Here is an 11,689-nt window from a genome sequence, read left to right on the forward strand (position 1 = left end):
AGGAGGGGAAGAAATAGTCCCTGGGGCTGTGGAACCTGTTAGGAGAGCAATATCACAGGGAAAACCACTAATCAAGGCCAAGGAGACCAGAGCCCAGCCCCCCTGCCCAGGGCATCCTAGTTAGACAGGCCACCACAGCCCTGACTCTACCATGGGCTGAGGGCTGCTCTGCTATGTGGCCCTCTGTCACCTGAGAGCAAATGGGCTGCCCTTGGAATTTAAGTCATTTTCCTGTGGCTGCAGCAACACTCTTCCTTCTGGGCTTTGTCTGAATTTTGTCCCTTTCCTCCAACAGTCCCAGCGGAATTAGTGGATTTACTCAGACCACAAAACACCTGGTCATGGGAATGAGAAATAAGAAGTCTCTGAAATGTGAACAACATCTGGGACATAATTCTATGTATTGGGATAAACAGAGTGCTCAGGAACCACTGGAACTCATGTTTCTACAACTATAAGGAACTTGTGGAGAACAAGACTGCTCCAAGTCGCTTCTTACATGAATGTCCAAACAGCTCCCTCTCATACCTTCACGTGGACACCCTGGAAACAGAAGATTCTGCTGTGTTTTTCTGTGCCTGCAGCAAAGAGACAGCCCTGGAGAGTCTGCTTGTCCTTGTGCACAAACCCCCTGCGTCCAGCCAAGAAGCTGCAGAGGAAGCCAAGGCTCAGTCCAACATTTCCTGGAGGGACCTAGACAGAAATCTCAGACCATAATACTGCTGTCAATTCACTGGACGTGCCAATGCTAATTTCCATGCACAGGTGCTAACAGTCTGCTGCCTGGCTTTGTCTTGAACAAGGCGGTGCATGCAGATGAAAGTAGGACAGACATGTTTAACCATAAGTTCTTCCAAGAATCTTCCGAACAACTTACACCCTAGGAAATCTTTCATGAGACACTTTACACTCTGGTCACAGCAGTCCTACCAATCCTCCTTCCAGTAGGTATCTTTCTCTGACTTTTCCTTCCATCCTAGTTAGACCCTGGACTTCAACCCTGATCCCAGCTCCAAATATGCTAAGACCGTTTTCAAAACACCTCATTCCCTCACCAAGTGCTCTGTCTGTTCCTCCCAATGAGGACAATAGTCCCCTTACCTGGTTTGGATCACTGTTCTCTGGTTCACTCTCTCTGCTCATTCAAGGTCCCTCACTGGTTTCTCTTCCACATTTCCAGGCTTGATTCTTTTTCCTTCTGTCTCTCTAATCCTAATTCCTCAGGTCTTCACATCCTGCACCATCATCAACACCTGAAACCCTTGGATTGTTGTTCATAACAGGCAGTGAGAAGTGACTGCCTCCTGACATTTCAGAGCAAGACTTTGTACTCGGGATGTCTTTACTGAACACAGTATCTTCCCACGTTGCTCCTTTTAATGGCCCTCAGTCTTACAAACACCAGTGGACCCCAGGGGCTGAGCAGAGTCATATGTCCTGGGGTGGGTGAGCACTGACACAAAGGCTCCCTCCACTCTGGGGACAGTGGGGACTCTAACAATTTTCAAACCACAGTGCTGCCTGCCAGCTCAAGGGATGTGGCAACTCTATATTCGATGCACATCTTTAGAGTGTGATTTCCTTTTACTGGGGTGTGAGTCTGCCATGTCAACTGGTTAAAAGATAGACATGTCTGGATCTAGCATTTTTTAATGTCTCTTTTATCATGAAACAAACAAGCCTGCTGTAAAGTGGATCATTTGATTTAAGGTTTCACGGGATCCTCTCAACAAACACCTGTGTCCCCACAAGTCACACCCTACAGTGGAGCAGAGGACAAGAGTGCAGCCCTGTGAGGAGGCGTGTTGCTTGGGACTGCAGATCCCACAGTTTCTGAGCCTCTCTCCTCAGGAACCAAGGAGGCTCTCTTGCCACAGCTGTTACCACACAGGGTCAGGCAGCCCTGAACTTTGGGGAATCAGAGAAGGGACTCCCAGGCAGGGTCCCAGGGCTGGAGCCAGCTGCAAAGGACAGGAGATGATCCAGCCTTTAAGATACGGGTTTGAGAAGTATGAGTCTTTCTATCTTCACCAATTCTGTTCTTCCGTCATCCACCTTGTCTGTTCTCTGATTTTTCTTTATTCCGCTCAAGGCTAGACTCCAATCCCTAGCCCTGGTCAAAGCTCCAAATCTACGCACACTTTCTCTGGACCCCACAGGAAGCCAAGGGGTCCCGGCTCCCCTGGGTTCAGAGCTAACGCATAAGGGGTTGGGTACTTACTTTCTCATCAACTCTCCTTCCCTTGCACTGAAATGTCCGTTTAGGATTCAGATTTCAGCTTCTCACTGGATTCCCTCTCCACGCTGACACTTGTAGGGTCATTTTTCCTTTTCCATTGGTGTCTTTATTCCCAAAGTTTTAAATCATCAGGCTCAGAACTATGAATCCTAGAGTCACTGCCTCTGGATTGTGGCTCTGAATTGGTAGTTAGAGAGGAGAGTGTGCCCTAATTGTCTGTTCAAGTCTTCATGCCCGGCCTAGCTGTCCTGAAGCCCCTATACTCCAAGGGTCTCTCTGCAGCTGCAGTATTTTACCCGAGGCCTATGGGCTTGCATGCTCCAGGACACATTGGAGACTGAAACTTCGGGCATCGTGTTTCTATGCAGGCACTAAGATGCTCTACTCCCTTCCTTTGGGGGCGCTCCTGAGTCTGTGGGTGCTGCCTGAGACTGAGAATCACAGGGTCTCCTCCCTTGGACTGCTAAGACCAGATGCCCCACCAGGATTGGCCTCAGCCCCACCCCAGCCCTGCCATGGACAGCAGACTCTTCTGCTGTGTGATCTTTGGTATCCTGGGAGTAGGTGAGTCCAGGGAGTAGGTGAGTCCTGGGAGTGCTTGGGAAATTTCCATCTCATTCCTTTTACCTAAGGCCAGTTCCGGACTCTGCCTCATTCTCTTTCTGGCCTCTGTCTCCTCCCATAGGACACATGGAAACTGGAATCAGCCAAACTCCTAGCCACTATATCAGAGAGATGGGACAGAACATATCTCTGAGATGTGAGCCCATTTCTAGTCATTTGTACTTCTATTGGTACCGACAGACCCTGGAAAAGGGAGTGGAGTTTTTGATTTCTGTCTATAACAAGGTTCCTTCAGAGAAGGCAGACTTTTTGAAGGACCGATTCTCAGCTGAGATGCCTGACGGATCGCACTTCACTCTGAAGATCCAGCCCGTACAGCTGGGAGACTCAGCTGTGTATCTCTGTGCCAGCAGCTTAGCCACAGCCTTGCAAAGACACGTCCTGCCCTCACATAAACTCAGCAGCTTCCCTGCTCCCCGCAGCCTCTCAGCAGCACTGCCTGCCTGAGAGGGATAAGCGGTGTGTGGTTGGGGCTGCAGCTGCTTCCCAGGAGCAGAGGTCAAAAGTTAACTTTGATTTGCAGAATAGGAAATGTTGTACAGGGATATCTGGGGGCTGTGGTATGCAGGAAATATTCTCAGGCACCACAGAAGGTGGCTGTGGACCCTAAGGACAGGACAGATGTGGCCATTGAGTGACCAGGGGAGCCTACAGAGGAATATCTGTATCCCCTTCTGGTCTCTGTCATTGGTATTTCTTATTTAGCAAAACGTGCCTTCCATCTTCTAGTGGAGACTGGCTCACTGGTATACCTATTTACTCATTCATTTGCTCATTCATTCATTCTTTAGACAGAAGATACCTTACCCCAAGATACAGAAAGTGTGGCTCGTGCACCATAGGGACACCATGGGTCTCAGAGGAAGAATCAATCACAGGGTCATATATGATGCAGGCATCAGCCTACTCGAGTCAAAGAACTCTCCTTCGTGCCATGAAATCACCAACCCCTCTAGAAAGGGTGCACTGGGGCTACTAAGACAGAAACACCACCGACAGAACACACAAAATTAGGAGGAGATATATATTCCTATATTTTTAGGATGACCGTATGATTTATTATCATAGTGGAACACCTTGCGGAATGAGAGTGGTGCTGTTAATAATTACACTTGGACAACAGACATAAAGTGGGACATGTGTTTACCCCACCTGTGTCCCTTCCCTTGAATTCATCTCAGAGTCCTGAACAGGAAGAGGCTTCCATCTTGGGGAAAACAGCTGTGGGGAATGAGAGAAATGTCTGTTAAGAGCTGTGGTAACAGGAGCCCATGGAGTTTTGCTGGGGGATTTCCTAACAGGACGACCCTGAGTGAAAGAGCACTGTCCCTTCTCCCTGGAGGAACGACTAAGGGCTGAGCACATAGGCAGAGCCCTCCACTGATGATTACAAATGCAGAGAATAGGGTACTGGGGACAGTATACAGTCTTAAGCACCCCCATGCCTACCCCAGTCCTAACCCCTGGAAGCAGCAGGAGTCTGGATTTCCAGGAAGCTGGGAGGAAATCACGTCCCTGAGGCAACAAGCGGATGGTGACATCCCTGAGTGGATCCCTGTGGGGTTTAGCCTAAAGCATAAGGTGACTCAGGAGCAATATACAATCCTGGGGCCCCTTAGGATCATATAGGGAATCAAACCTTGGGGTAAGGCTGCACTTGCTGGTAATACTGGGATGTTAGGCCTAAGAATTGGTATATTTTGGATACGAATATACGAGCTTCTTTTGTAATTACAGTGTAAACAGCTCTGTGAATATCAGATAACATGCATATTTCACAAGTAACTCTAGAAAAAAATCCTGTTTGGAAGGTTGATTGTTGATTCTGGCTAGGGGGATAAATTTTTATTACAGGTGGTGAAATGCATAACATTAAACATTAATTACACACATTTTGTTAAATGGAAGCACCCAGCAACACCACTCTAATCAAGATGTAGAACATGGCATCACCTCTTGGATTGGTGGTTACCATAGGAAAAGGGGGGAGGGGGAGGGCTAAAAGGAGGATTAGGTTCACGTGTGGTGATGGACTATAGTTAGTTTTTGGGTGGTGAACATGATGTAATCTACACAGAAATTGAAATATATAATCATCTACAACTGACATTTTTATAATGTTATAAAGCAATGTTACTGCAATACCAAAAGGAATGAAATTCTGACACATCCTACAATATGGATGAAACTCTAAGACATTAAGGTAAGTGAAATAAGTCAGACTCTAAAGGACAAATATTGTATAATTCTGCTTGTATGAAGTATCTAGAGTAGTCTAATTCATACAGACAGAAAATAGAATGGTGGTTTCTAGAGGCTTGGGTGGGAGAAGGAATGGGGAATTAGTGTTTTATGGGTACAGGGTTTCAGTTGAAGAAGATAAAAAAGTTCTGGAGATGGATAGTGGTGATGGTAGCACAACACTGTGAATGCAGCCAATGCCACTAAACTGTAGAGTTAAAATAGGTAAGTTTTAGGATATATATATTTTTTTTTTCTCACAATCATAAAATTAAAGAGAAGTTTAAAATTTAGAATTTAGGCAAGATAATCTTAAAATAAAGATGAGTTCCACTCAAGAAAGAAGAATTGGTTAACTATAATTTTGAATGTAGAAAAATTAAATTTTAGAGTCTTACTAGCTTGTACCCTATTTCTTAGGGAGAAAAGTATTATTGATGAGAATATTTTAATATAAGTGCTTGATATGGAAGGTAAACCTCAATGGCTTCATTCTATATAATACACACAGAACATTTTGAGATTCTGGGAAGTCTTGAGAGGGGGTGTAATGATTAAGGATGGAGGTTAATGGTGAAAATCTGTGTTGTTCATCCTATGATTCCTTTATAGCACTTCCCAAATCTTCTTCAGACTCTACTAAACTCACCAACACCTGATGTGCATGATTTTGCTGAGGAAATTAAAGAAGCTTAGCTTATTGCCAGGTGATATGACAGGGTTAGAGAAGACCTGGAGAATACAAACATCCATGGGAATGGTCAGAAATCTCTGAAAGTCTTTGGATTGTCATAGTTTTGGTAATTTATGTGCTCTAGAAAATTTCACCTAGTTTTTAAAGAAGATAGAGCTTCACAGATCTTATCAGGATTCTAAATTTATTAGCTGAAATCTTGTTTTTATGAAAACAGGAAAAAAATGTCCTGACGATAGGAGTCATTATTTCAGGAAAATAATAGCATATAGTAGTTCCTATTGGACAAAAACTCGTAGTGTTTACATGAAGCATTGGCTCCTCTTAGACAGTCAGACAACATGAACATTCTTCCTCATAGTAAAACAGTTGGAAATACTGATGTAAAATATGCTAGGTATGCTACTGTGAAGATCTCCAATAAATCAACCCTTTACATTCTTATGGGTTAGATATCTTCTACATTCTTGTTTATACTGCATATCTGGACATAGTATATTTAGCATGCTTGTTTCAAATTCTTGGTTCATCTGGTTCAATAATTCACTTTCTGGGGCTACGTATTATACATTTAGTTATCTTTCTTTTGGAGTCCTTTAGTGTTATCAGTTAATCTTCTAGAGATTTCTGCCATAAAAATGTAGATAAAATGTCTCAAAGCAGAGGAGTCAGCAAGAGCAGAGCTTAAGGGATTTCTACTATCATGTTTTCTCACTGCAGTCTTGGACTCACCTATCATCTTACTCATATTCCAGACCCAAACAGCTTCAGTCTTTCCAGAAGATTCTCATGGCTTTTGGTTGGTCTCTACTATTCATATTTGCTTCTTGTCCTATCAAGCTCCCCTGAGGAAAGAGCCCAGAGATGATACTAGTTTGCAATTTTAGAATGATCCAGAAGCCAATGCTCTCATATCTTACGCATCTTTATAATGTCAGCTGAATTCCTCTTGTCTGACAAATAATGGCTATTTATCACGGAGTTTCAGTCATCTCTGAAGCAATCTTAGATACTGTGTTTGCTTTTTTATAGAAAGGGAATGATGGGCAATCCAACAAATTTATCTAATTGAAGTGAAAAAATGCCCGGTATTCCTCTTAAAGCAGAGAAATACACTTTCCTCAGTATGATTTATACTGATAGCTTATATTTCTATGATTTTGTGTAGAAACTTTTCCTTATCTACCATCAGAAAGAATAAAAGACTCATCAGCTACTATTATAAAAGGTTTTTGATGAGTTATGTCTATGCAAAATTCATAAAAAATATTCAGTTACAGAACATTGCCACGTGGACTTGAGATAACGTCATCTGGTTTATATCCAAGGAGATTTACTCAGGATGGACTTTTCCTCTTCTCGGTGGCATCTTATAAGAGGTGCTGGTCACTGACCATAGGTTATTGGCACAACAACTAGTGACTGTCAATGTCAGATGCAGCCAGATCAGGGGTCTCTTCTCAGTGGTACTTGATGGGGTTGTTTGCCTTTGAACTTTGAAAGTCGAGAAATAGATTACATTAGAATATCTATATTCATTCTACATAATGCACTACTTAAAATTTAAGAACAAGTCAAAAATAAACAGTTAAAGACATTTGGATTGGAATTAAACTAGTCAGAAGCAGCAAATGGAAGATACTGGTTCTGGAACTGAGTCCTTCTCAGATTCTATTTTCCCAAGTTCCCTGTTTATTCTGTTATCCTACATTAAAACAGACTGGCCTCTCCTTCCTAGCATCCCAAGAGTAGAGGGTTAGAATATTTTATTTCCTACTTGGGCATGAAAGAAAAACTTAGAGAAACATAATCACTTAACTACATACAGGTTGATTCATATACGGGGAAATGGGCATTATATTATCATCAATTAACAGAGGCAAAAGAGGATTTCTAAAGGGAAAGGATAGAAGAGAAAGAAACAAATTCTCCAGCAGTATGGGAACAGTGAGGATTATTTTCTTTATTTTGGGGTAAGCTTATTAGGGGGTACCTTGCACAGAGGCCTGTCTGAAAGGTCTACCTTGAGCAAGCTGTCTGGAGTCACAAAGAAAAAGCAACTTCAGTTAACTATTAATCATCCAAAAATCCTTGGGAGTCCATCTGCAGGAATAAAGATAGACTGTCTCTCAGTAATCTCTGCCGTGGCTCCTCTTTAGCAGCCCCACCTGACTTAGGCCAGGTTTGCACCATCTCCATCATCAGGATCTTCCCAAAGGCAAAATATTCCTCCTTGACCAGATTCTTTTTCCTCTTATAATGCAAAATCCAAAATCAGTAAGGGCTGGGGTTCTGTATGCGTGCGTGTGTGTGCGCGCGCATCTGGTTTGTGCCTCTAGGAAACAAAACAAAACAAAACAAAAGCAGTGCAATAGGCACTGGTGAAATAGTTTCTAATTTAGACACACATTAAGTCTCTTGCTTCACAGCAAAGACAGAATCTTGGTTACAGCCCAGTAGGCCACATGGGGGTACTCTGGAACTGCGGAGCTCCAAAAGTTTCTGGGGCGGAACCAGCTGTCTGGGACCAGGAGGGTTAAGGAACAGCCCTGTTTGGTGCTTTGATCCCCTAGAAGGCTTACTAGTAGAGATACTAATTCACAGAATGTGCTGTCCTGACCTGGAGCCGTGAACTTCAGCTGTGCCGTGGTGAGGGAGTCTCTCTGAGCTTAGAAGGGAAAGTGAAGGGTGGGGAGCTCAGAGGAGGCAGCCAGCGTGCCCCAGTCAGGGACAGGTAGAGGCACACGGGCTACAAAGGAAAAGCAAAGGAGCTGTGGGGATGGGCATGATGCCTCAAACCAGTCTAGCCTAGACCAGCCCAGTCCAGCCCCCTGTGTCATGGAAGAAGCTTTGCGGGACAAAGCAGTGTTCCTGGATCAGCTGAGCCAGGGACATGGCAAGGGAAGCCAGGCCCATGGGAACCAGAGGAGACAATGACATCAGAGCCATGACATCACTACCTAATCTGGAATCAGAGAAGGGATGCCCAGGACTTCATCTCTTAGGGGACCAGAACTCTGAGCAGAGAGATGCTTGCCCAGTTCTTCCCCACCCTGCCATGGGCTCCAGGCTCCTGTGCTATGTGGCCCTTTGTCTCCTGGGAACAGGTACTTCCTTGGTACTGGTGGGACATCTCCATTCTAAGCCTGACGGCACCTGAATCCAAGGCACCATTGGGCACCCTCCTGTGTTCTTTCTCTAGTCCCTGTTTTCTTCGCTCACAGGCCCAGTGGATTCTGGAGTTGTGAAAACACCAAGACACCTGATTAAAGCAAGAGGACAGCAAGTGCCACTGAGATGTTCCCCCATCTCTGGGCACTCCCGTGCATCTTGGTACCAACAGGCACTGGGCCAGGGCCCCCAGTTTCTCATTCAGTATTACTATTGGGAAGAGAATGAAAAAGGAGATATCCCAGATCAATTCTCAGGGCAACAGTTCAGTGACTATAACTCTGAGCTGAACATGAGTGTCCTGGAGCTGATGGACTCGGCCCTGTATCTCTGAGCCAGCAGCGCAGCAGAGCCCTGCAGAGTCATCAGCATTCTGTGCTCAAACCTCCCTGCCCCAGCATGGAACAAGCTCAGAGCTGACAGATCTGTGAGGACCTCGGGGCTGCAGTGGGAGAGGAGAATGAGTTAGGGCCTTGGAAAGTGCAGCCTCAAGCTCTTCTGCCACTCAGGGACATGAGACAGCAGAGGACAAGAAGCTCTGTTCAGAGGATGGCGCTACATCAGTAGGTTCACTCCAAAATCACCTTCCTCGCCTGGCCCTTTATGCTACAGGGTACGGGGAGGGTTTGTAATTTGTACCTGGCACTCTCTTTTTCGAGGAGGGAGAGTTCATTTAGAGATCAAAATTGTTTCATAAATATATGGCCTAAAAGATGGAGTCACAGGGATTTGCTTTATATAATTTAGGGAAATGAAACAGATTTTGGGAAAGTTTAGGAGAGAATATGTAATTAAAGATGGTTAAAAATAGACATAGAGCTACTAGATATTAAAACAACTGTGCTATTTGTAACCTGATCTCTTTGCCCAACCTCCCAAAGTCTTCAATACCCAGAAAACATAAAGCAGGGCCTTACAGCACCTGGCATCACCCAGGGGCCGCTCCCAGGTGAGGACATTGCCACCCACATGATGAGATGATGGTGTGAAAACCCTGGAGTTGATTCTGACTCCTTTCTTCTTGAATTCTCGCCCCAATCTTGCCTCTTCGGGCACAGTGATGTACCTCCCAAAACACAGATGGGGGCATCCCTTCCCTGATTATAAGCAGGCAGAGGCTCTCCAACTTCCCAAAGATAAATTCTGCTTCTCTGGAATGGCTTTCTAACTCTTCACCCCCAGATTCCGTTACCTCCAGTGCATCCCTTCTTGGCAGTCTCAGGATGCAGCTTACTCTGTGACCTAAGAGCTCTGTGCCACATTTCCTACAACACCGATGCCTTTTAAATCCTCTACATTTGCTCTTGCAGTTCTCATGGCCTGGAAGGCTCCTCCCATCACCCCAAACACAGACAGACAGGATTCATCTTTCAAGGACTGGCTCAGAAGTTCCTTCCTCTTTGCTTCTCACCCTGACAGTCTACAGCGCTATCCTGTTGATTAGTCTGCTCAGACTGCCGTAACAAAACACTGTAGACTGCATGGCTTAAACAAAAATTTATTTTCTCACAGTTTTGGAGGGTAGAAGTCCAAGATCAAGGGACTAGGGATGGCTTCTGGTGAAAACTCTATTCCTATTTGCGGACAGTCTCCTTCTGGCTGTGTGCTCACATGGTCTCTCTGTTTCGCTTCCTCTTCTTCTAAGGACACTAGTCATGTAGGATTAGAGTCCCACCCCTAGTACATCATTTAACCTTAACTACCTCCCAAAAGGCCCTATCCTCACATACAGTCACCTTAGGGGTTATGAGTTCAACATGGAAATTTTTGGGACACAATTCCATCCATAACTAAATTTCTCCCTTTCTTTTACTTTCATAGGAAAATCAAATATATAATTGATAATCTTTGACATTTGTGAAATGATTAAATTAATGTCCACTGATACAGAGTCGTGGAGCGTTGTTATTCACTATTTTCCCTTCACAATAATCTCCTCTTTTCTGTAATATAATGGGTAGTCATTGTGGATAGTCTTGGCTTTCCATACATTTCTGCAGTGTTCTGAGCAATCAGGTTCTCTTAGCCAGGACTGACGACCAGACCTGTAAAGGACCCTAATTGTATCTAAAGCTGGAATATGCTAACATTCTCCTGGAAGGGAGAAAGTTGTGCTACAGTAATCTTCATCCAACCCCATGGTCCTGTAAAGAATTTTCCATCACGAGCCACCACCACGTCTTTAGAGACATCTCTTGCCATCATGATGGGTTTTTCTCAGAAATGAACCTGAAAAACTGATCAAGAAAATTGCTGTGCCTGGTAATAAAACCTTGACATCCTTGCCATTTAAAGAATAAAGGTGTGCGTGTGTCTGTGTGTATGACTGCATGTGTGTTTTCTTGTGAAGATACATGAAACAGAAATAATTTCTCTCTGGGTGGAATTTATTAAGAGTCGTTGGGTTACTGAGCAGAACTCATAGGTTCTGGGGAGTGATAGTGAATGTCAGGCCCACCTGGGTCTATCTTAACTGTGGCTGACAGGGTTGTTTATTTCAAGATTTTATAAATTCAGAAATAAATGCATAAAATACATAGACCCTCCTCATAAATTGCACTAAATTTGGTAATAATTAATTTAAATACACAATGTGGAAATACAAGGATCTGCTTAACCAGGAGGAGCTCTGGAATACAGTGTTTCAAGGCTGGATCCACTTGAGATTATTAGACAGTTTATTTTTGTGGCCTGTATGATTTTGGCTTATTTCCTCCATT

The 11,689-nt window shown here is 44.2% G+C and overlaps 2 gene segments (V, D, J or C); both read left to right on the forward strand.

The window, feature by feature from the left end:
• Positions 1–2,750: 2,750 nt before the first annotated feature.
• LOC124243358 (T cell receptor beta variable 2-like) lies at positions 2,751–3,310 on the forward strand. The segment is given in 2 exon segments: positions 2,751–2,803; positions 2,925–3,310. Coding segments are annotated over 2 exon segments (435 nt in total).
• Positions 3,311–8,856: 5,546 nt separating this feature from the next.
• LOC124243507 (T cell receptor beta variable 5-5-like) lies at positions 8,857–9,303 on the forward strand. The segment is given in 2 exon segments: positions 8,857–8,905; positions 9,023–9,303. Coding segments are annotated over 2 exon segments (330 nt in total).
• Positions 9,304–11,689: the final 2,386 nt, after the last annotated feature.

Source organism: Equus quagga, chromosome 8, assembly GCF_021613505.1.
Source record: "Equus quagga isolate Etosha38 chromosome 8, UCLA_HA_Equagga_1.0, whole genome shotgun sequence".
Taxonomy (NCBI): domain Eukaryota; kingdom Metazoa; phylum Chordata; class Mammalia; order Perissodactyla; family Equidae; genus Equus; species Equus quagga.